We start from the raw sequence: 24,855 nt of genomic DNA, 5'->3' as shown, positions 1-24,855 counted from the left end.
CAGAAAATAATCGCTATGTGGGAGCAGTCACCAGAAAATAATCGTTATGTGGGAAGCATTCACCAGAAAATAATCGATATGTGCGCAGCATTCACCAGAAAATAATCGCTATGTGGGAGCAGTCACCAGAAAATAAACGCTATGTGGGGAGCAGTCACCAGAAAATAATCGTTATGTGGGGACAGTCACCAGAAAATAATCGATATGTGCGCAGCATTCACCAGAAAATAATCGCTATGTGGGAGCAATAGCCAGAAAATAATCGCTATGTGGGGAGCATTCACCAGAAAATAATCGATATGTGCGCAGCATTCACCAGAAAATAATCGCTATGTGGGAGCAGTCACCAGAAAATAAACGCTATGTGGGGAGCAGTTACCAGAAAATAAACGCTATGTGGGGAGCATTCACCAGAAAATAATCGCTTTGCGGGGAGCATTCACCAGAAAATAAACGCTATGTGGGGAGCAGTCACCAGAAAATAAACGCTATGTGGGGAGCAGTCACCAGAAAATAAACGCTATGTGGGGAGCAGTCACCAGAAAATAAACGCTATGTGGGGAGCAGTCACCAGAAAAATACCCGTACAAATAAAAGAAAAATTCACTCACCTGGCCAGCCTCTGACGTGAGCTCCCCGACGTGCAGCCAGCCTCCCCCTTGCAGCTCCTCCAGCGACGATCCTCTCCTGCAGCCAGTTTCTCCCGCGCTGAGTGCAGGGCTACGGGAAGATGGCGCCCGAAGCCCTGTACTGGAGACACAAATAGTCTCCAGTGCAGGGCTTCGGCAGCCATCTTCTCGTAGCCCTGCTCTGCCTCCGGGAGCCAGTCCCTGCAGTGTGCTGCGGGGATTTCCACACCTTGGGGGTCCAGGCCCCCGGGCCCCTCCCCCGAATCTCCAGGAGGTGGGCCCAGTCGCCACGGCGACCGTTGCGACCACAGGCCCTACGCCAGTGGCTCCCCCCAGAGCATACAGGGTAGGAACACACTAGGCAGAATCGTATATGCGTTTTCCACTTTGTGCTATGAAAAACACATATGCAAATCGATTCTGCCTAGTGTGTTCCTCCCCTCAGGGAGACAAGGCATTATTTTTACTGGCTTTGGAACTCTCAGTAAACAAACATTTAGCACAGACGCACCTGGCAGAATAAAGATGTTGCCACCAGGGATACATTTCAGAATGTAAATCAGAGAGAGGACATTTTTTCCAATGGGCAAACACTGACTAAAGAATTTTTAAATTAATATTGTTAAAAAAGAAGCAGCTATACTAGTTAAAGGGAACCAGAGACGACCTATATTGAAAAAAAGGAAAAGCTTTTATACATACCTGGGGCTTCCTCCAGCCCCATAAGCCTGGATCGCTCCCATGCCGCCGTCCTCAGCTGCCTCTATCGCCGGTACCGGGTTCCGTCACTTCCGGCGGACGCGGACAATTTTCCGCATGAACAGGGGTCCCTCCATATCCTTATGCATGCGCCTGCGCAGTATGAAGGCGCCTGCGCAAGTATATGGAGGGAGCCCCTGTGATGCGGAAAATTGGCCGCGTCCGCCAGCCGTGACGCACTACGCTTACGTCGACTGGCCGAAAGTACGGGACCCGGTACCGGAGGATAGAGGAAGCGGAGGATGGCGGCGTGGGAGCGATCCAGGCTTATGGGGCTGGACGAAGCCCCAGGTATCTATAACATTTTTTTCTTCAACAGCTCTGGTTCTCTTTAAGTCATTTCCACCACAGGTCCTCTGTAAGACAGTATGCTGTACTTTTTGCTCCAGAATGTCTGTAAAGTTTTGAAGTTTCACAGTTTTCTGCAGACTCAGAGCACCCTGTTCCAAGGGCAGCAATGCAATTCCAGATCACAGCTGAGCCTTCGCCATGTTTCACAGTAGGCACGATGTTCTTTTCTTTGTGGCCATTTCCATTGTACCGGCATGTGTCTGTGAGATGTGATGCCGGCACTTGCTGTGATCCGAGATTACATCAGAATCCTTTTAGCCGTGCCACGCATGGCTATAGATACAGACGAGTGATGTGGTTTTATGCTGCCTGCCATTTTTTCCCCGCAGGTGAATTTGGATGCAGCCTATTGAGTTCAATAGGCTGAAAAATTGCATCTGTATTCATGTGCGGGAAATCTGATGGTAATTGCAGTGGTGGAAATGTGGCCTTAAAGGACAACTGTAGTGAGAGATATATCGAGGCTGCCATAGTTATCTCCTTTTAAAGTGGACCTGGGCCCATACGCAATTCCTGAGTTTTTCACAACTTGTCATAAAATGCCTTGTATGCCACCAGCAAGAAAATACTCAGAATAATTTTGAGAGTAGTTTTTCACCAACTTTTGGGTACTTTTGCAATTGTAAAATGCTGCAAAGTTACAGCCATTCTTCACTTACAGTATACTGGACCTCTGGCCTCAGGATTGAATTTCTGTGTGTATTCCAGCTGGCGATATCCCGCATCACTTCCTGTTCCATGGACAAGGCCGCCAATAACAGGAAGTGAGACGGGCTCTCTGCAGCAGCGACACGTACAACAATCAAAACACTTTATCTCAGAGTAATGTTAGAAGGAAAGGAAAGAAGCCTTAGTGAATGTTTTAAACCTCCTCTACTCACCCAAAACTAAGAAGCAAAGTCTCAACTAGAGCGCTACATTCTACTAAGCATCCCCCCCAACCTGTATCATAGCCGAACGGCAGGAATTCACTGCAGTGCGCAATAGAGAAGTGTCATCTACAGGGTGCCAAACACTTCCCTCTCCTATAGAGAAAAGGAAAAATTGGGCATCCCCATATATGTGTTGCTGTTCCAACAATGTTATTGTATATTGTAAACTGTATTGTATACAGTAGAATGGAGAATACTCTTCAAGATTGGACTGCTGACATTCAAATCCCTGCACAATCTGGGCCCTGGATACATGAAGGACCTGCTAAAGCTGCACCACACCTCTCACAATCTCAGATCAGCAGGTTCTATAAACTTGGTCACTCCCAGAGTGCAAAAAATCTGGAGATAGAGCCTTCTGTCATGCTGCCCCTACTCTTTGGAACTCCCTGCCACACCCAGTAAAGACAGCACCATCCCTGGAGCTATTCAAATCCAGACTGAAAAGCCACCTGTTTAGCCTGGCATTTCCGGACTTATAAAATTCACGATGGTCGGAGCGATGCTTATGCGCTTTGAGTCCTACGGGAGAAAAGCGCTCTACAAATGTTGTTTGTTGTTGTATTTTCTTTCATGCTTGTGCAGTAGTATCCTGTTTTCCTACTACATCATCTTGTTTTCTAGCGCGCATGTGCAGTAGCATCCTGTTTTCCTACTACATCATCTTGTTTTCTGGCGCGCATGCGCAGAATGATCCTATTTTCCTACCACGTCAGCGTTTTCTAGCAGTAGGACCCTGTGCTGCCATATTTTCTATCAGTTTGTGCTGATAATATTTGAGGCCCGATATCCCACGCCTCCTATCCGCTCCACGTTTTGTGGGCATGTAGGGGACCCCCCTGAACTACTCCTGTGCCCAAGATATGGCGTATGAACCTATCTTGTGAAGCAGCGGGACTCGGGGGGCTGCATAATTTGGGGTGTGTAGGAGGTATAGTATTTATAGTAAACCTGAATTTAAAATAAACTTATGATATAAGGAATTGTATGTGTAGCACAGCTAAAAAATAGAACATTAGTAGCAAAGAAAAGTCTCATGTGGTTTTCGAGTACAGAAAGAGTTAAAAGCCGTCAGTTGTTATCTATGAAAAAGAGCTTCTCTGAGCACTTCAACCCAAGCTGGGTGGCTACAGTGCTGTTTTCTGAAACACTTAGGGCCCGTTTCCAATGGTCACTGCGAGACGCACGGTGGCACTTCCTGGTCAGCGGGGAACGCTGACGAATCCTAGAAGCCGGCATGGCTATGGGATTCGCAGCCTCCCGCGCAAAATCTGAAGGCAATACCGGCCAAATCGCTAGGGCAAGCGATTCGGCCAGCGGCCCATTATTTCCTATGGCAGAGTTTCCCCGAGCGATTTGCCTGCGGGGAAACTCAGCAGATTCGGTTTCCGCGCTAGTGGAAACGAGCCCTTAAAGAGGAACTCCAATGAAAATAATGTAATAAAAAAAAGTGCTTCATTTTTACAATAATTATGTATACATTATTTAGTCAGTGTTTGCCCTTTGTAAAAGTTTTCCTCTCCCCGATTTACATTCTGACCTTTATCACATGGCGACATTTTTACTGCTGGCAGGTGATGTCAGTGGAAGGAGATGCTGCATGCTTTTTTGGCAGTTGGAAACAGTTGTAAACAGCTATTTCCCACAATGTAACAAGGTTCACAGACAGGAAACTGCCAGGAGTACCACGGTCCTCAGAGCTTCTTGTGGGAGGGGTTTCACCACAATATCAGCCATACAGCGCCCCCTGATGGTCTGTTTGTGAAAAGCATTATATTTCTCATGTAAAAGGGGGTATCAGCTACTGATTGGGATAAAGTTCAATTCTTGGTCGGAGTTTCTCTTTAAAGGGAATCTGAAGTGAAAATAAACGTATGCAATAATGAACTGTATTTGTAGTGCAGCTGAGAAATTGAGCATTCGTAGCACAAATATGAGTCTCATATTGTTTCCAGTACAGGAAGAGCTAAAGAGGAACTCCAGTGAAAATAATGCAATAAAAAAGTGCTTCCTTTTTACAATAATGATGTATAAATGATTTAGTCAGTGTTTGCTCATTGTAAAATCTTTCCTCTCCCTGATTTACATTCTGACATTTATCACATGGTGACATTTTTACTGCTGGCAGGTGATGTCACTGGAAGATGTTGCTTGCTTTTTTGGCAGGTGGAAACAGCTGTTATTTCCCACCATGCAATGAGGTTCACAGACAGGAAACTGTGAGAACCACGGTCCTGACATCACACTGTGGGAGGGGTTTCATCACAATATCAGTCATACAGCGCCCCCTGATGATCCGTTTGTGAAAAGGCATACATTTCTCATGTAAAAGGGGGTATCTGCCACTGATTGGGATGAAGTTCAATTCTAGGTTACGTTTTTTTTTTAAGAAACTTCAGCTGTTATCTGTGCAAAAGAGCTTCTCTGAGCTCTCCGACCCAACTTGAGTCGGCTAGTTTCCTGAAGCACTTATACATCAAAGAAACAGTCAGAGACAGATTTAGATAAGATTTCTACCACAGAGAAGTTGAAAGGGTAATTTGCTCTGCTCTGTTCAATAGCTTGGCTTGTAATTGCAAATATGACTTAATGATGAAATGTTATAAAAAAAAGCTATGTGACTGAAAATAAAAAATATGAGACTATTTTCTTTGCTACTATTGTTCTATAAATCATCCGTACTACACGTACAAGTCATTATATGATAAGTTTTTGTTTTTTCTTGCTTTAAGTTTGCTTTAAAGAGAGTCTGAAGCGAGAATAGATCTCGCTTCAGACCTCATATATAGCAGGGGCACGTGTGCCCCTGCTAAAACGCCGCTATCCCGCGGCTTAACGGGGGTCCCTGTCCCCCAAAATCCCATCCGTAATGCGGGGGAGCGCTTCCGCATTGGGGCAGGGCTAACCGCCGCAGCCCTGCCCCACGCGCGTCTGTCAGCGCGTATCTCCGCCTCTCCCCCGCCCCTCTCAGTCTTCCTTCACTGAGAGGGGCGGGGGAGAGGCGGCGATGCGCGTCTGATAGACGCGACTGGAGGCAGGGCCGCAGCCATTAGCCTTGCCTCCAGGAAGCAATAAATCACGACCAAATCTGCGACCAAGGTATGCGGGGGGTGGGTTGGGGGGTCAGGGACCCTTGTGCAGCCGCGGGATAGCGGCGTTTTAGCAGGGGCGCACTATATGAGAGCTGAAGCGAGATTTAGTCTCGCTTCAGTGTCTCTTTAAAGAATTGACTCTATTGAAGATTACACTGAGTATACGCATGATGTCGCACGGCGCAGTGACAGGGCAGCAGTAGGGCATCAAGATGTGTCATTACACTGCTACTCCCCAGGAAGAAGACAGCAGCAGGAGGTCCAAGCTCTCCAGGGATTGGCCGATGTCTGGCTGCGCGATTTCCAACAGTCGCAGACGTGCTGCATGTAGCATTGTCCTGGCGATTGCATCCTGATTCTCATTCACTACAATGAGAATCGCAAAATGCAATCGCTGAAAAATCACAATGCAAAATCGTGAATGCAGCTGGTAGGTGAATGGGGCCCCAGAGCCTTCTCGTTCCTCTCTGTGTCCCCTCGCTCCACCAGTGGGCCCCCCCCGTTCCATCCTCCAACAATGTCAAAGAGGCCTGCGGGTCACCTCGGAAGGCCGTGGAAGTACTCGGGTCTCTTAAAGAGAGACTGAAGTGATTTAGAATACCTGTTTTTATTCAGCAGGCAGCTTCAGCATTACAATCCAAACTGAATAGTCGCATTCCGTCAGCAGAACAGGGGTCTTAATCCCCATGAAATCCCGGGGACAAATTTCCACGACTTTCCAAGTCGCAGATTTTGCTGCCTGGGGGAGGCAGAGCTGTGCGCAGTAGCTCTTCCTCCAGTACAGTCAATCTCTGCCTCTCCCCCGCCCCTCTCAGTGAAAGAAGACTGAGAGGGGCGGGGACAGGTGGAGATCGGTAGAGAGTGACTGGAGCAGAGGCAGAGCTACTGCGCAAAGCTTTGCCTCTACCAGGAAGCAGAATCAGAATTTAGCCCCAGGGATTTCAGGGGGTTTAAGACCTCATTCTGCCATGGGAATGCAGTGAATCAGTTTGGATTATGATGCTGAAGCTGCCTGCTGAATAAAAACAGGTATTCTAAATCACTTCAGCCTCTCTTTAATAATCATAAAAACAAGCAGCTCGTGCTCACGCGGTATGGAGACACTTGTCTTCGGAAGTATTTGGAGACCAGAGTAGTTCTGAGGAGACCCGAAGATGCAGCCAGCGGGAAGTTTGAACGGGGCCCAGCGGAGGAATGAGGGAACGCAAAGAGTAGCAAGAGGGCTCTAAGGGATCAAGAGCCTTCCCTCATCTTAGGTGAGTATCTAACTTTTTTATTTTAGGAGGTTGGTGCGCACTACGCTGACTCCCCCTCCTCTCCACCATCCGCTGGTACACACCACGCTGACTCCCCCTCCTCTCCACCGTCCGTTGGTACACACCACGCTGACTCCCCCTCCTCTCCACCATCTGCTGGTATACACCACACTGACTCCCCCCTCCTCTCCACCGTCCGTTGGTACGCACCACGCTGACTCCCCCTCCTCTCCGGCATCCGCTGGTACGCACCACGCTGACTCCTCCTCCTCTCCAGCATCCGCTGGTATGCACCACGCTGACTTCCCCTCCTCTCCGGCATCCGCTGGTACGCACCACGCTAACTCCCCCTCCCCTTCTCTCCGGCATCCGCTGGTGCGCACTACGCTGACTCCCCCTCCTCTCCGGCATCCGCTGGTATGCACCACGCTGACTCCCCCTCCTCCCCGGCATCCGCTGGTACGCACCATGCTGACTCCCCCTCCTCTCCTGCATCCGCTGGTACGCACCATGCTTACTTCCCCTCCTCTCCGGCATCCGCTGGTACGCACCACGCTAACTCCCCCTCCCCTTCTCTCCGGCATCCGCTGGTGCGCACTACGCTGACTCCCCCTCCTCTCCGGCATCTGCTGGTACGCACCACGCTAACTCCCCCTCCACTCCGGCATCCGCTGGTACGCACCATGCTGACTCCCCCTCCTCCCCGGCATCCGCTGGTACGCACTACGCTGACTCCCCCTCCTCTCCGGCATCTGCTGGTACGCACCACGCTAACTCCCCCTCCACTCCGGCATCCGCTGGTACGCACCATGCTGACTCCCCCTCCTCCCCGGCATCCGCTGGTACGCACCATGCTGACTCCCCCTCCTCTCCGGCATCTGCTGGTACTCACCATGCTGACTTCCCCTCCTCTACTGCATCCGCTGGTACACACCACGCTGACTCCCCCTCCTCTCCTGCATCCGCTGGTACGCACCACGTTGACTCCCCCTCCTCTCCGGCATCCGCTGGTACGCACCACGCTGACTTCCCCTCCTCTACTGCATCCGCTGGTACACACCACGCTGACTCCCCCTCCTCTCCTGCATCCGCTGGTACGCACCACGCTGACTCCCCCTCCTCTCTGGCACCCGCTATGACAAGAGGTGCAATACACAATGACATCACTGACTTAACCCTCAGTGTGACAAGGCATTCTCCATATCAATCATTATCAATAGGCCCCGTAGTGTAGCTAAGAGATTCTGTGTGAAAAGAAAGGACCCGTTCCCTCAACAAACCGCTGCAGGTCCCCCTGAAACAGGGGCTTCCACGTTTATTCCAGAATCTCAATTTTTGGAAAAAATATCCTCTTTATTTCGTGGCCTTAAACATACAAAACATCTGTGCTCATCCCACTCAGACCACATATAGGGGAACTTATTCCGTAGCCCGCCTACACATGATGGATCAGATTCCTGGGGCTCATTCACTCCGTTATCAGTGGACCTCATCTTGGTGGTCAGTGGGGACCAGCCACAGGCCAGGAGATGGTCATGTGGTCAGTGAAGTCCCCTTCACATCTCTAATATTTCATGCTGATTCACTAAACACAGCTCCCGAAACAAGTGACTGACGAATTATTACATCACCACCTAGCATGAGACGAAAAAATGATCCCAATCTGATCCCATCCCTCCCTCCGTACCGGTGACCACAGGGACTGCATCTTCTACAGCTATGGCATTTGTATTTCCCCACACTGGCACAGACACTTCTGCAAGACTGGTATTGGCAATGCTATTTTATTTATGTTTCTTGGGGGCTCATATCATCTCAACGGTTGTTACAAAACACTGTTTTTTAGAACGTTGTTTCTCAAAGACAAACTGTGTGTCTAGAATAAGGATGTCCTCAGGCACGATTGGCCTGTTTCTGTAACATGGCCAAAATATCTAATCCATAGGTTTGTCAGGAGCGTATATGAAATGGACAGATCTATTTTTACAGACATGATTCATGCATTTCTCTCAGATAGGACAACCCTCCTCCATAGTTTTTGTAGTGGTGGCCTATGGGGTCTTCTTGCCTTGGATATAACATTCTTGTTTGGCTTTGGCTCAGACATTCCTATTGGGTGGGCAGATAAGCTATTTCCTTCTCTTGGAGATGGAGGGATGATAACATTCAGAGAGGAAGCTGGAATCAGACAGTCTCCCATTGACTCATCACTTGATGTTCCAGATAATGGAACGGACACAATGTTTGGCGTCTCGTTGTGTTTTCCATCAGTAATGACGCTGGCTTGTGAAGTAAAGGAACGTTGGCATAAGAAAGTCATGGGAAGGGGGGGGGGGGGGCAGATATATAAACATACACAACATTTTCTATATATATGTAATACGTCCCATACTGTGATATTAGATTATTATCCATAATTTGGGAACCTTCTTGGCAACCTTACACTCTGAGACCTGCATAACCCAAAATATGAGCTGCAAACTTCCCAAGTACTTACTGTCTCCTTCCACCTTCTCCGATGTCCGGAACCAGACAACCTGTCTTGTGTCCATCTTCACCTGGAAGGTCCTCCTCTCCGGTCGTTGGGACTTCTTCTGGTAGAAGAGGGTCAGCACCGTCCCGGTTTCCAACCACCTCATGATCCGGTTGATGTCGCCGGTCTCCATCCTGTGGTCTCCCACAAACCCGTTCATGATGGCCATCCAGCACCCCGACATTCCGAGCCCCAGAAACGAAGTGTGGAGGTCCCCCTCACGGTCCAGAACCTGAGTCTTTCCAAACTCTCAGCTCAATCCGCCAAGCCAGGACGCCCCTCATTACAAGTGTCACGATTAGGAACAATTCTGACCAAGGGTAGGATAACGTTCCTCTGTCCGGTGGAAAGTCCGGCAGCGGCGGGCCAGATCCTGATCGGTCACGTTCATTAAAGGGGGGACTTGATTCCGAAAACTGTGATGCAAAGTTCTATTCCGGTGTTATGGGATAGCAGCCCTGTGTTGAGTAAATGTTGTTGGATCCTGATGAAGGTTCCTAATCCCTCCTAGTCCCACCCTCCTGATAGGCAGATCGGATGCATGGCCCTTGGGACAGACCCCTCCTTCGTCCTGTGCTGTCACACGATGCAATCTACACCCAAGCCTGCTCCGCCGAGGACGTGTGAGGTTCTCAACGCCCTCCAGGTCCTTCAGGGGTTAAAAGAGGCGGCGGAGAGCGCTAATGGACTTACAGGGATAATCTCCACTATCTGAGATGCTCCTGGGAGACTGAGGCTGGTCTGGGTAATGGTGCCGGCGTTCCTGCGCGCATGACAACGATAATGTCCAGCGTAAATGGCAGGAGGAAGGGGTAGGAAGGGGTTAGCAGCTAGTCATCAGTGTAATCCAATTTCAGCAGCTATTGCCTGGAGCCCCAGTGCTGTGCAAGGTGCCTGGCAGCCAGTGACAGGAGGAGAGGGCAGCTTCTGCACACATCTTCCTCCCCCAGGGTTGTGCTGGGCAGAGATCCTGTGCATGGGGGAGAGGGAGGGGGGGGGGGTGGCAGGTCACTGCAGTCCTCCTTATCTTGCTGCTCTCAGCTGGTCTCTGCTCCCAGCTCGCTACAATGGACGCCCAGAGGAAACAGCGATCACACATGGCCGGAAAGAGCACCGAAAAGAATGTTTTTCTAAAAAAATAAATATTTGCTGGATCTTGGAGTGAAGAGGAAAAAAACAGGAGTGAGGAGCAGGAAATGGAGGCTGAGGGCGCCATCTAGTGGAGACTGGTGGGAACTGGAGGGAAAGGAGCCAAAAAACAGGTGTACTTTTATTACACAGTATTTAAAGTGAAACTCCACCATTAGCTGTACATGAAAAAAGGAGTTGCTGTTCAAGGATTTTACACATAGAGGAAGGGGCTGCACTAAAAAGAATGGTGGCTGCACTACAGAATGGGCTGCACACGGTGGCATAGCGGTTAGCGCTCTCGCCTTGCAGCGCTGGGTCCCCGGTTCGAATCCTAGCCAGATCAACATCTGCTAGGAGTTTGTATGTTCTTCCCGGGTCTGCCTGGGTTTCCTCCGGGCACTCCGGTTTCCTCCCATATCCCAAAAACATACAGATAGGTTAATTGGCTTCCCCCAAAAATTGGCCCTAGACTATGATACATACACTACACTAGACATATGACTATGGTAGGGATTAGATTGTGAGCCCCTCAGAGGGACAGGTAGTGACAAGACTATATACTCTGTACAGCGCTGCGGAAGATGTCAGCTCTATATAAATACTAAATAATAATAATAAAATAATAATAATTGCTCTATACAGAAGGGGGCTGCACATGGAATGGGTGGTTGCACACAACGCAACTTATCAAAGTTTGCAGCTGCGCCTCGGGTGTAAGGAACACTAACACAGGCACTCTGCAAGGATGTGTGTTATCCCTGTTCCATCCTTCATGTACACATGAAGGATAGAACAGGGGTAACACACATAAATTAAAAATAGACAAGGCACCTGGCCCGGATGGCATGCATCCTCGGGTCCTAAGGGAATTAAGTTCAGTTATAGCTAAACCCCTTTATCTTATCTTTTGTGACTCTCTTGCAACTGGCAGAGTCCCAGTGGATTGGCGTACAGCCCACGTTTTCCCATTATTTAAGAAGGGCAAAAAATCTGATCCAGGAAATTATAGACCTGTAAGCTTAACATCAGTTGTATGCAAAATATTCGAGGGGTTACTGAGAGATACTATACATGACTTCATAGTAGAAAATAATCTTATTTCTCAGCATCAACATGGGTTTACTAAAGACAGGTCCTGTTTGACTAACATGCTCAGCTTTTATGAGGTAGTGAATGCTAATATGGATATTGGGAATGCTGTAGATGTGATATACTTGGACTTTGCAAAGGCCTCCGACACTGTTCCCCACAGAAGTCTGGTGCGAAAGTTGAGGATGCAAGGACTGGGGAAGAGTCTGTGTTCATGGATAGGGAACTGGCTAATGGACAGAAAACAAAGAGTTGTGGTCAATGGATCGTACTCAAAATGGGAGACTGTTAACAGTGGGGTCCCACAGGGGTCTGTACTGGGTCCAGTGCTCTTCAATTTATTTATTAATGACCTAGTAGATACAGTAGTGAGCAATGTTGCTATTTTTGCAGATAATACAAAATTGTGCAGAATCATCAACTCTCAGGAAGATAGTGTCATATTGCAACAGGATCTGGATAGGATGGCTAGCCTATATGGGCACATAAATGGCAGATGAAATTCAATGTTGACAAATGTAAAGTCATGCATTTTGGTCGTACCAATGGTCTAGCACCATACAAAATAAATGGGATACAGTTGGGGACATCAAACTTGGAAAAGGACTTAGGAGCAGAGCCGGGACAAGGTCCTCCAGCACCCAAGGCTGAGACACCAAAGTGCGCCCCTCCATCCCTGCCACCCCAGCCGTCACACACTGATTGCTATTAGACTAAGAGGCCCCTCCCATCCCTCCCACCCCAGCCATCACATACTGACTGCTATTAGACTAAGAGGCGCCACAGGGCCCACAACCTCCCCAACACCTTAATATCTAGTTATCTGGCTTGCAGTCACTGCCATGTATCCCCTTTTCTTATTTCTTTCTGCTTTAAACACAATTAGGAATGACAGCTGAATGAATTCTGCGCCCCCTCTTACAATGTGCCCTGAGGCTGGAGCCTCTCCAGCCTATGCCTCGGCACCGGCACTGCTTAGGAGTACTCATCGACAACAAGTTAAATAATCGTACTCAATGCCAAGCCGCTGCAGCTAAAGCGAACAAAATTTTGGGATGCATTAAAAGGGAAATAAAAACTCGAGATGCTAGCATAATATTGCCCCTCTTTAACTCTCTAGTAAGGCCACATCTGGAATATGGAATTCAGTTCTGGGCACCACATTACAAAAAAGATATTGCAGTTTTAGAGCAGGTGCAGAGACGAGCTACAAAATTGATACGTGGGATGGAAGGTCTCGCTTACCAAGAAAGGTTAGATAAACTGGGTTTATTTAGTCTAGAGAAAAGACGCCTTAGAGGAGATCTAATTAACATGTATAAATACATCAGAGGGCAATATAATAGCTTGGCGGATGAGCTTTTTGTCCCTAGGCCTTCTCAAAGGACTAGAGGACATGATCTGCGCATGGAGAAAAAACGTTTTAGCCATTTATTTAGGAAAGGGTTCTTTACAGTAAGAGTGATTAAGATGTGGAATGCATTGCCACAGGAAGTCGTTATGGCAAACTCTATACCTGCATTTAAAGGGGGCTTAGATGCTTTCCTTGCGTTGAAAGACATCCATGGCTACAATTACTAGGTTATGCCTAATGATGTTGATCCAGGGATTTTATCTGATTGCCATCTGGAGTCAGGAATGAATTTTTCCCTTTTGGGGCTAATTGGACCATGCCTTGTGGGGGTTTTTTCGCCTTCCTCTGGATCAACAGGGATATGTTAGGGAGCAGGCTGGTGTTGTACTTTGTACTGGTTGAACTCGATGGACGTATGTCTTTTTTCAACCAAAATAAGTATGTAACTATGTAACTATATATAGCTGTACCTCATCTGTCAACTCAAGGTCATCAGATTTGTGGATGATACCGCCATCCATGGCCTCATCAGGGATAATGGGGAGCATGCATACCGCAGAGAGATTTCTGAATCTGAAATTGGTTCAAAGACAACAATCTCGTCCTAAACACGGCATAAACTTCAGAAGGAACCCAGCCACACTCAACTGGATCACCATCGATGGCACTGAGGTTCCCAGGTTACCAAGCGTTCGGTTCCTGGGCACTACCATTAGAGTTGGGCCGAACCTCCGATTTTAGGTTCGCGAACCTGGTTCGCGAACTTCCGCGGAAGGTTCGGTTCGCGTTAAAGTTCGCGAACCGCAATAGACTTCAATGGGGATGCGAACTTTGAAAAAAAAAATAATTATGCTGGCCACAAAAGTGATGGAAAAGATGTTTCAAGGGGTCTAACACCTGGAGGGGGGCATGGCGGAGTGGGATACATGCCAAAAGTCCCGGGGAAAAATCTGGATTTGACGCAAAGCAGCGTTTTAAGGGCAGAAATCACATTGAATGCTAAATGACAGGCCTAAAGTGCTTTCAAACATCTTGCATGTGTATACATCAATCAGGTAGTGTAATTAAGGTACTGCTTCACACTGACACACCAAACTCACCGTGTAACGCACCGCAAACAGCTGTTTGTGTAGTGACGGCCGTGCTGGACTGGTGCGCACCATGGCGAGAGTGCAGGTTTTGGTGGCTTTACAGCCCATATGGTCGCCTGGCTGATGTAGCTGAATGACAGAACAGTGACTGTCCAGCTGATCAAATTTGGTCTGACCACAATGAGGCAACGACCTTATTATCGTGGGTGTGCCCCCCGAGACACTCATCTAGGCGCCGGTCATTGCTTCATTGTAATACGCAAGCCCCTTCACCCCGGCAAGGTAATGATCACGAAGGGGAATGGGCGCATGTACATGCCTTTTCTTTTGTTGTTGCAGCTGCCCGCAGTGCAGCCAGAAAAATTAGGCAGTCATGTTCACGCACCAGAAAAATTATTACAGCGGCCGCTGCTAGCAGCGGCCTAAAAAATTCAGCAATCCGCCTGGAGTCCCGGACCCTGTTGGTGGTGGCGGAGAAGGTAGTCAAGCGGCCTGCAGGCAGACATGCTGTGTGGAGGGACTGGGAGCGACTTAGTCTTCTTGGGGCAGGCCAGGCAGCCAGTCACACGGCGTGCAGGCAGAGATGCTGTGTGTGCAGGGACTGACTTAGTCTTGGGGCGGGCAGCAGCCCTCCGGGATCCATGCCTCATTCATTTTGATAAAAGTGAGGTACTTAACACTTTTGTGACTTAGGCGACTTCTCTTCTCTGTGACAATGCCTCCAGCTGCGCTGAAGGTCCTTTCTGACAGGACGCTTGCGGCAGGGCAGGAGAGAAGTTGGATGGCAAATTGGGACAGCTCTGGCCACAGGTCAAGCCTGCGCACCCAGTAGTTCAAGGGTTCCTCATCGCTGTTCACAGCAGTGTCTACATCCACACTTAAGGCCAGGTAGTCGTCTACCTGCCGTTCCAGGCGTTGGTGGAGGGTGGATCCAGAAGGGCTACGGCGAGGCGTTGGACTAAAGAACGTCCGCATGTCCGACATCACCATGAGATCGCTGGAGCGTCCTGTCTTTGACTGCGTGGACACGGGAGGAGGATTAGTGGCAGTGGTACCTTGCTGGCGTTGTGCCGTCACATCACCCTTAAAGGCATTGTAAAGCATAGTTGACAGCTGGTTCTGCATGTGCTGCATCCTTTCCACCTTCCGGTGAGTTGGTAACAGGTCCGCCACTTTGTGCCTGTACCGAGGGTCTAGTAGTGTGGCCACCCAGTACAGCTCATTCCCCTTGAGGTTTTTTATACGGGGGTCCCTCAACAGGCAGGACAGCATAAAAGACGACATCTGCACAAAGTCGGATCCAGTACCCTCCATCTCCTCTTGCTCTTCCTCAGTGACGTCAGGTAAGTCAACCTCCTCCCCCCAGCCGCGAACAATACCACGGGAAGGTTGAGCAGCACAAGCCCCTTGCGATGCCTGCTGAGGTTGTTCTCCTGCCGCTGTCCCCTCCTCCTCCTCCTCCTCCCCCAAAGAAACACCTTGCTCATCATCCTCTGAGTCTGACTCGTCTTCTGCACACGACTTCTCTTCTTCCTCCTCCTCTCCCCTCTGTGCTGCCGCAGGTGTTGAGGAAACAGCTGGGTCTGATGAAAATTGGTCCCATGCCTGTTCCTGCCGTAACGGTTCCTGGTCACGCTCATTCACAGCTTCATCCGCCACTCTACGCACAGCACGCTCCAAGAAGTAAGCGTAGGGAATTAAGTCGCTGATGGTGCCCTCACTGCGGCTCACCAGGTTGGTCACCTCCTCAAACGGCCGCATGAGCCTGCATGCATTTTCCATCAGTGTCCAGTTGTCGGGCCAGAACATCCCCATCTTCCCAGACTGTTTCATTCTACTGTAGTTGTAGAGGTAGTGGGTCACGGCTTTCTTCTGTTCTAGCAGGCGGGAGTTCCAGCGAGTCGGGCTATCGCAAATGAGGCGTCTCACCGGCATGTTGTTTTTGCGCTGAATTTCCGCAAAGCGTGCCATGGCTGTGTAAGACCGCCTCAAATGCCCACAGAACTTCCTGGCCTGCTTCAGGACATTCGCTAAGCCAGGGTACTTTGCCACAAATCTTTGAACCACTAGATTCATGACATGTGCCATGCAGGGTATGTGTGTCAGCTTCCCCATATGCAAAGCGGCAAGCAGATTACTGCCGTTGTCGCACACCACGTTGCCTATCTCCAGGTGGTGCGGGGTCAGCCACTCATCCACCTGTTTCTTAAGAGCAGCCAGGAGAGCTGCTCCAGTGTGACTCTCCGCTTTGAGACAAGACATGTCTAAGATGGCGTGACACCGTCTTACCTGGCATGCAGCATAGGCCCTGCGGAGCTGGGGCTGTGTAGCTGGAGAGGAGAACTGCCACTCAGCCAAGGAGGAGGAGGACAGCGAAGAGCATGTAGCAGGAGGAGAGGAGGTGGCAGGAGGCCTGCCTGCAAGCCGTGGAGGTGTCACAATTTGGTCCGCCGCTTTCTGCTTGCCATCGTTCACCACCAGGTTCACCCAATGGGCTGTGTAGGTAATGTAGCGGCCCTGCCCGTGCTTGGCAGACCAGGCATCCGTGGTCAGGTGTACCCTTGACCCAACGCTCTTCGCAAGAGATGACACCACTTGCCTCTCAACTTCACGGTGCAGTTGGGGTATGGCCTTTCTCGAAAAATAAGTGCGGCCTGGCATCTTCCACTGCGGTGTTCCGATGGCCACAAATTTACGGAAGGCCTCAGAGTCCACCAGCCGGTATGGTAACAGCTGCCGAGCTAACAGTTCCGCCACGCCAGCTGTCAGACGCCGGGCAAGGGGGTGACTGGCCGAAATTGGCTTCTTCCGCTCAAACATTTCCTTCACGGACACCTGACTGCTGCTGTGGGCAGAGGAGCAGGAAGCGCTCAAGGGCAGAGGCGGAGTGGAGGAGGGTGCCTGTGAAGGTGGAAGGGAGAAAGCGGCAGAAGCAGATGATGCACCTGATGGAGGAGGAAGAGGAGAAGGAGGGTGGCTTTGCTTTTGTGTGCTGCTGCTGCTTTTGCTCAGGTGGCACTGGCCATCCCATTGCTGTTTGTGCCTTTTCTCCAGGTGCCTTCGTAAGGCACTTGTCCCTACGTGAGTGTTGGCCTTTCCACGGCTCAATTTTTGTTGGCAGAGCGAACAGATGGCTTTGGTCCGATCTGAGGCACACACATTAAAAAATGTCCACACCGCTGAGCCACCCTGGGATGTGGGCACTATGGGGACCTCAGCAGCTGATGCTGAAGGGCAAGTTGGCTGGCTGTACATAGGTGGCGATACATGGTGCCGGACTCTGCCACCAGCTGTTTCTGACGAAGAGCTGCCCCAGCTTCTTTCAGCAACTTCTCTCCTCCTACTACTCTCTGACTCCCCCTCTGAACTGTCCCCCTCTTCATCTCCTCTATTGGGAACATACAGAGGATCCCAATTACCGTCATCATCGTAGTCATCCTGCCCAGCTTCGCTTGCCTCAGACAAATCCAAACTTGCACCATCAGTAGGTCCTTCATCCTCCTGACACGTTACATCCATAGTGTTGCCGCGTAACTCAGACATATGAGCTGGTGAAAATTAATCTGGCTGTAACAACAATGGCTGTGCATCAGTGATTTCACCACTAAATAATTCTTGCGAAGTGTCAAATGCAGCGGAAGTGGTGCTAGTAGTAGCGCTGGTGGCTGAGCAAGATGAGGTGTTCTATGTCGCTAAATACTCAACCACGTCCTGACAATCTTGGGAGGTGATGGGACGTGCCTTCTTCCGAGCACTGTACTGTGGGCCAGGTCCACACGAAATTACATTTACACGACCTCGCGCAGACCTGCCGGGTGGCCTTCCTCTGGCTCTGGCACTACCTCTTCCTCTACCTGTTTTGTCCATATCGGGTATGCACGGAGTGGTATATCACACTGCGTGCACTCACGTAGGTAGGTGGGTTCACTTAACTGCACAGGTATGCGCACTGATGCGGTGGGTTCACTGAACAGAACAGGTATACAGTGGCGGGTTCACAGAACAGGTATGCAGTGGCAGGTTCACTGAACACAACAGGTATGCAGTGGCGGGTTCACTGAACAGGTATACAGTGGCGGGTTCACTAAACAGAACAGGTATACAGTGGCGGGTTCACTAAACAGAACAGGTATACAGTGGCGGGTTCACAGAACAGGTATGCAGTGGCAGGTTCACTGAACACAACAGGTATGCAGTGGCGGGTTCACTGAACAGGTATACAGTGGCGGGTCCACTGAACAGAACAGGTATGCAGTGGCGGGTTCACTAAACAGAACAGGTATACAGTGGCGGGTTCACTAAACAGAACAGGTATACAGTGGCGGGTTCACAGAACAGGTATGCAGTGGCAGGTTCACTGAACACAACAGGTATGCAGTGGCGGGTTCACTGAACAGGTATACAGTGGCGGGTCCACTGAACAGAACAGGTATGCAGTGGCGGGTTCACTGAACAGGTATACAGTGGCGGGTCCACTGAACAGAACAGGTATGCAGTGGCGGGTTCACTAAACAGAACAGGTATACAGTGGCGGGTTCACTAAACAGAACAGGTATACAGTGGCGGGTTCACAGAACAGGTATGCAGTGGCAGGTTCACTGAACACAACAGGTATGCAGTGGCGGGTTCACTGAACAGGTATACAGTGGCGGGTCCACTGAACAGAACAGGTATGCAGTGGCGGGTTCACTAAACAGAACAGGTATACAGTGGCGGGTTCACAGAACAGGTATGCAGTGGCAGGTTCACTGAACACAACAGGTATGCAGTGGCGGGTTCACTGAACAGGTATACAGTGGCGGGTCCACTGAACAGAACAGGTATGCAGTGGCGGGTTCACTAAACAGAACAGGTATACAGTGGCGGGTTCACTAAACAGAACAGGTATACAGTGGCGGGTTCACAGAACAGGTATGCAGTGGCAGGTTCACTGAACAGGTATGCAGTGGTGGGTTCACAGAACAGGTATGCAGTGGTGGGTTCACAGCACAGGTATGCAGTGGTGGGTTCAATGAACAGGTATACAGTGGCGGGTCCACTGAACAGAACAGGTATGCAGTGGCAGGTTCACAGAACAGGTATGCAGTGGTGGGTTCACAGCACAGGTATGCAGTGGTGGGTTCACAGAACAGGTATGCAGTGGTGGGTTCACAGCACAGGTATGCAGTGGTGGGTTCAATGAACAGGTATACAGTGGCGGGTCCACTGAACAGAACAGGTATGCAGTGGCAGGTTCACTGAACAGGTATGCAGTGGTGGGTTCACAGCACAGGTGCGCAGTGGTGGGTTCACTGAACAGGTATGCAGTGGTGGGTTCACAGCACAGGTATGCAGTGGTGGGTTCACAGCACAGGTATGCAGTGGTGGGTTCACAGCACAGGTATGCAGTGGTGGGTTCACAGCACAGGTATGCAGTGGTGGGTTCACAGAACAGGTATGCAGCCAGACAGGAACAAGTTAAGCCTAACTAATCTTTCCCTGAGAGACAGTCTGCAGCAGCTCGCCCTACTCTCACTAACGCAGGCAGCACACGAGTGACCGTAATGGCCGCCGCTGCCTGCCTTATATAAGGGGGGGGGGTGGGGCTCCAGGGGCTAGTGTAGCCTAATTGGCTACACTGGGCCTGCTGACTGTGATGTAGAGGGTCAAAGTTGACCCTCCATGTGCATTATGGGGCGAACCGAACTTCCGCAAAGGTTCGCCTGCGGGACGCGAACGCGAACCACTGAAGTTCGCATGGAACCGTTCGCAGGCGAACCGTTCGGCCCAACTCTAACTACCATCACAAACCATCTGAGATGGGCAGAGAACACCACCAAAATACAAAGGAAGGTTTAGCAAAGGTTGTTCTACCTGAGACAACTAAGAAAGTTTGGAACGCCGCAGGAGCTGCTGACCAGCTGCCACCATCGAATGTATCCTCTGCTCCTCCATCATCGTCTAGTACATGAGCGCAACTGCAAGAGACCGAAAAAAGCTTCAAAGAGTAATCAACTCTGAGGAGAAGATCATCAGGTCACCCCTGCCACCGCTGGACCTCCTCCACACATCTACACTGAGGTCCAGGGCAAACAGGATAATGCAGAAACCCTCCCACCCGGCAGTCAGTTCTTCAACCTTCTCCCTTCAGGCCAGCACTACAAGTCCATCCCCGCCAAATCCTACAGGTACAAGAACACCTTCTTCTTCCAAGCAATCCTCCTCCTGAACTCCAGCTCCCTCCCCAGCAAAACCTCCCACACCAACCTCTCTAGAACCCCAGCATCGCTGAACCAATGCTGTAATCCCCATATGTGTGTCTCCTTTGTTTGCTATACACTTATGCCGTGTATACCATAAACCAGGGGTCCCCAACCTTTTCCGGCCCGGGGACCGCTTTCTGACCAAATTTTTCACCGGGGCCCGGTGGGGGGGGGGGAGGGGGTGTTATGGGGTAATGAGTGTGGTGCGCGACCTAGTGAACAGTGTCGTGCGCAGCGGGTTCCGGGGGGGGGGGGGTTCTGGGGTGCAGCTGCGTTGCTAGCATAGTTGCCCAAGCATAGGTAGTTTAGTTGCCCCAGTATGGCTAGTATAGTTACCCCAGTATAGTGCCCCAGTATAGCTAGTATAGTGACCAGTATAGCTAGTATAGTCCCAGTATGGGTAGGTAGTGCCCCAGTATAGTGCCCAGTATAGCTAATATAGTGTCCAGTACAACTAGTAGAGTGCCCAGTATAGCTAGTATAGTGCCCCAGTATGGCTAGTATAGTGCCCAGCATGGCTAGTATAGTGCCCGGGATGGCTAGTATAGTGCCCAGCATGGCTAGTACAGTACCCCAGTACCTGTTGACCAAATATACAATCCGGACTAAATGAGTATGGACCATTGGAAGCTAACACAGAAACGTTTGAAGTTTACATATGACAGCCTGCTGGAAGTGTGTGAAGTGTTTTGAAGTCTATGTGTATGAACAGGAAAAGCTTTGAAGTGGCATGTCATAGCCAGCAAGGATGGGCTGTCACACCTGAGGAAATTCCTGGATCTGGACATTTGAGTGGCCCCGGGCCACACATTTTGCTATAAAACATCAGCTAGGATAGTCACAACTGATAGTTCTTTGGAGATAGCAACACGCTAGGACAATCCTAGTTCCTGACCAGAACTGCGTTCTCCTCGCAAACAACGCTCAGATCTATATGCCGATAACGTTTATCCCCATTTTATTTTATGCAAACTGTCTTGTGTATCTTTGTAACTTTTATCCTTTGTAATTTTTACTTTGTTTTTGTAAATCTTTTGTATATATTATTTTCTGCATTGTTCCACTTTTTTTCTGGAATATTAAACCTTTATTTAATAAGTTTGACTTCTGCTGTACTAAGCCAACGCTCATAGCCTAGAGAGAGTCTGCAGTGTAACTTGCGTTACAAAGTTCAGTGCCTGATTGTGCCTTGCTACTGTACGATTGTACTGTGTGTGTGTGCGTGGCGTTCCCGTATTCATCCTACAGTGCAAAGCTGACCCAAATAAGAAAACGCGGACTGTGTGTAGATCACTCGACAGCAGAGTGAGAATCGTGAAGTGTCTAGCAGCAGCTAGTGGTGGCAGTGAGAAGTGCTTTGAGGGGCGACAGCCTTGTTGTAGCTTGAATAAGGCTGCTTCCCCTCTCGATCTGGTCAAAGCCGCAGTCGGGAACCGTATCTGCAGGCGTGCCGCGGGGCCGGTTCCTGACAGGACTCTGCGCTGATCATTTATAATTGACCTGTTTGTGAACTCTGGACGTTGTTCTTCTTTCAGCAGCGGCCACTTTGTTTCCTTGGCGCTGATAAACATATGCAAACCTGAATTATAAAACAACATATTTTTCTCATGAAATCTTTATGGTATGCGTGACTAGGGGCGTGGCGGAGGCATGATCAGGGGTGTGGCAGGGGTGTGGCTTAAGGGTCCCTCTTTCTCATCTCAAAAAGTTGGAAGGTATGCACCTGCAATGTCTTCGGCAGAGTGGTGTCTTACATGTTCTAGCAGGCGCACTACTCTGTCAGCCCGTGGCTTCATGCACTCTCGTCTTCAACCTCTCAGGGGCGCCTCCCCTGTGATCTGCAAAAATCTATTAACCCTTCGCACACTCGCATGCAAATGTTCAAACAAATGCATTCACAGATTTACTCATCCAGGCACAACTGTTATCCCTACAGCTAAGTTAAAAGCCGGGGTTTTAGTTCACAGAAGAATGCATTCTTATGCTTAGTCACCTATACTGCGCAGAAGTACCCAGGTAAACATAGGTGTCCTAACTAGAGGCGATGTGCCTGGATATATGTATTTTTTTCTTGTTACTGACCCCTGTGGCTAGGGTCTAATTCAGTGCACTCCCTCCTTCCCCTGTATGTGTTTGTCAGCATGCACACAGCTTATGCTGTTGTATGGGCATGGTGCACATGGATACATAACGTTAGCTCCCTTGTGCGATTGGTAAGATGCACTATCTGTCCCAGGAGAGGACGTCAGGATGTGTGCTCCTAATCCATTGATAGGTTTGATGCAATGAATGTGTTTGCATGTCTGCACTATGCATGTTACAGGGCCAGAGTTAGGACACCTATGTTTACCTGGGTACTTCTGCGCAGTATAGGTGACTAAGCATAAGAATGCATTCTTCTGTGAACTAAAAACCCGGCTTTTAACTTAGCTGTAGGGATAACAGTTGTGCCTGGATGAGTGAATCTGTGAATGCATTTGTTTGAACATTTGCATGCGAGTGTGCGAAGGGTTAATAGATTTTTGCTGTTTTCTAGCCACACCCCCTTCAGCACCTCCCTTTCCTTAATAACGTATTTAATGTCCTAACTAGAGGCGATGTGCCTGCCCTGGATATATGTATTTTTTTATTTTTTTCCCCTGTGATCTGGCGGCAAAATATTATGTGATATTACGCTGCGGGTCACAGAGAAGATGCGGCCAATGGTGGGTGAAGTCAGGGAGTGCATGAAGCCACTGACTAACGGAGGAGTGTGTTCACCACGACAGGTGAGATGCCACTCTGCCAGAGTTCAGTTCAGTTGGGGGGTGATTTGGGGGACTCGGCAGCCAACTCAGGGGCTCTGTGGGGAAATTTGGCTGCAACAAAGGGCCCTAATACCACCTTTTGGTCAGTGAAGGGAGGGGTCCATTGGGGGGGGGGGGAGTTAACCACTTCAGCCTGCAGGTCTTTTGACCTTCAGGTTGGAAGCAATTTTGCCCTGTCAGCACTCCTCCCATTCATTCGCCAATAACTTTATCACTACTCATCAGTCATCACACATAAATTATCTGTATCTTGTTTTTATCGCCGCAAATTAAGCTTTTCGTAGGTGATACTTGTTTTCAGTAATTACTTTATTTTCTATGCAATTTATAGGCAAACTAGTTGACCTAAGCAGTTTAAAAACGGGCTCTAGGTCTCTTCACGCGCCACCACCGCCAGTCAGTGTGCGCGCACCCGTCCGTCCGCCCTGCTCCCTGGCCCGTCTTCCTGTCCCAGCGGTTCAATGTACTGCGTGCGCACATGCGCACTACAAACAATACACTATTTCTCCAATTCCATCTCCTGTAGATTTAAAATAAGCAATGTTACTATAAATAAAACACACCTATTTTATTTGCCCATTCACGTTCTTACTTATGAATGGACATGGCCCCTGATCGGGGTCATGTGTCCATTCATTACAGGCACTGTGATTGCTTCGGGGGAACCCTTGCTTCTTTTCCTCAACCGTGGACACGGAAATACTGCCGCATGTGTGCGCACCTCCACTTAAAGAGAAACTCCAACCTAGAATTGAACTTTATCCCAATCAGTAGCTGAAATGAAAAATATGTGAAATTTGTGAAAAGCATTACATGAAAAATATAATGCTTTTCACAAACAGACCATCAGGGGGCGCTGTATGACTGATTTTGTGCTGAAACCCCTCCCACAAGAAGCTCTGAGTACCGCTATACTCTGGGCAAACTGCCACAATGTAACAAGGCTCACAGACAGGAATTAGCTGTTTACAGCTGTCTCTAACAGCCAAAACAGCTAGGAGCAGCTACATAACCTGCCCACAGTAACAATGTCACCATGTAATACATGTCAGAATGTAAATTAGGGAGAGGAAAGATTTTACAATGAGCAAACACTGACTAAACCATTTATACATAATTATGGTAAAAAATGAAGCACTTTTTTTTACTACATTATTTTCACAGGAGTTCCTCTTTAAACACTGGCCGAGAATACTTTTCCAGTTTGCCTTTAGCGGCACCTATCTGGACGAGAATACTCGGCCAGATAGGCTTCAGTGGTTAATTTCGCCCAGGGTCTGCATTATTACTAGAACCGGCCCTGCTTGGACTGCAAGAAGAACCAATCATTAACTCCCGAAAGGATACCTTAGCCCTTTTCAAAATTTGAAAACAGGGGGGATCAAGCATGTGCAGGAGGCTCTCCTCACTCCGATCACACCCCCCGTTCTCCTCTGTCCCCCTCTGTTATGTTCTAACGGCCCTCTGAAGCTTACTTCCGGGTCAGGCGGGTCGGTGAGCAGTGCGCAGGCGCAGCCCGGAGATGTGTCCTATGTAGTGCATATTCACAAAGTGCTCCCAATGCTGTAGCATCCTCCTCTGCACCCCCT

General features: G+C 49.4%; 1 protein-coding gene across 2 annotated transcripts in view; it reads right to left on the bottom strand.

Annotated features, from left to right (window-relative positions):
- The window catches only part of LOC137519253 (1-phosphatidylinositol 4,5-bisphosphate phosphodiesterase gamma-1-like), a 175,666-nt gene extending 165,000 nt beyond the window's left edge, over positions 1-10,666 (bottom strand). For both annotated transcript variants that reach the window (XM_068238128.1, XM_068238127.1), the window contains exon 1: positions 9,517-10,666. In XM_068238128.1, the coding sequence (XP_068094229.1) occupies positions 9,517-9,736 (220 nt within the window). In that variant the 5' untranslated portion in view covers positions 9,737-10,666. The remainder of the gene's footprint in view (positions 1-9,516) is intronic.
- Positions 10,667-24,855: the final 14,189 nt, after the last annotated feature.

The sequence above is a fragment of the Hyperolius riggenbachi genome, chromosome 5, assembly GCF_040937935.1.
Source record: "Hyperolius riggenbachi isolate aHypRig1 chromosome 5, aHypRig1.pri, whole genome shotgun sequence".
NCBI classification, from domain to species: Eukaryota; Metazoa; Chordata; class Amphibia; order Anura; family Hyperoliidae; genus Hyperolius; species Hyperolius riggenbachi.
Note: the sequence above shows the minus strand (reverse complement) of the source record. Positions and strands in the feature narration are given on the sequence as shown.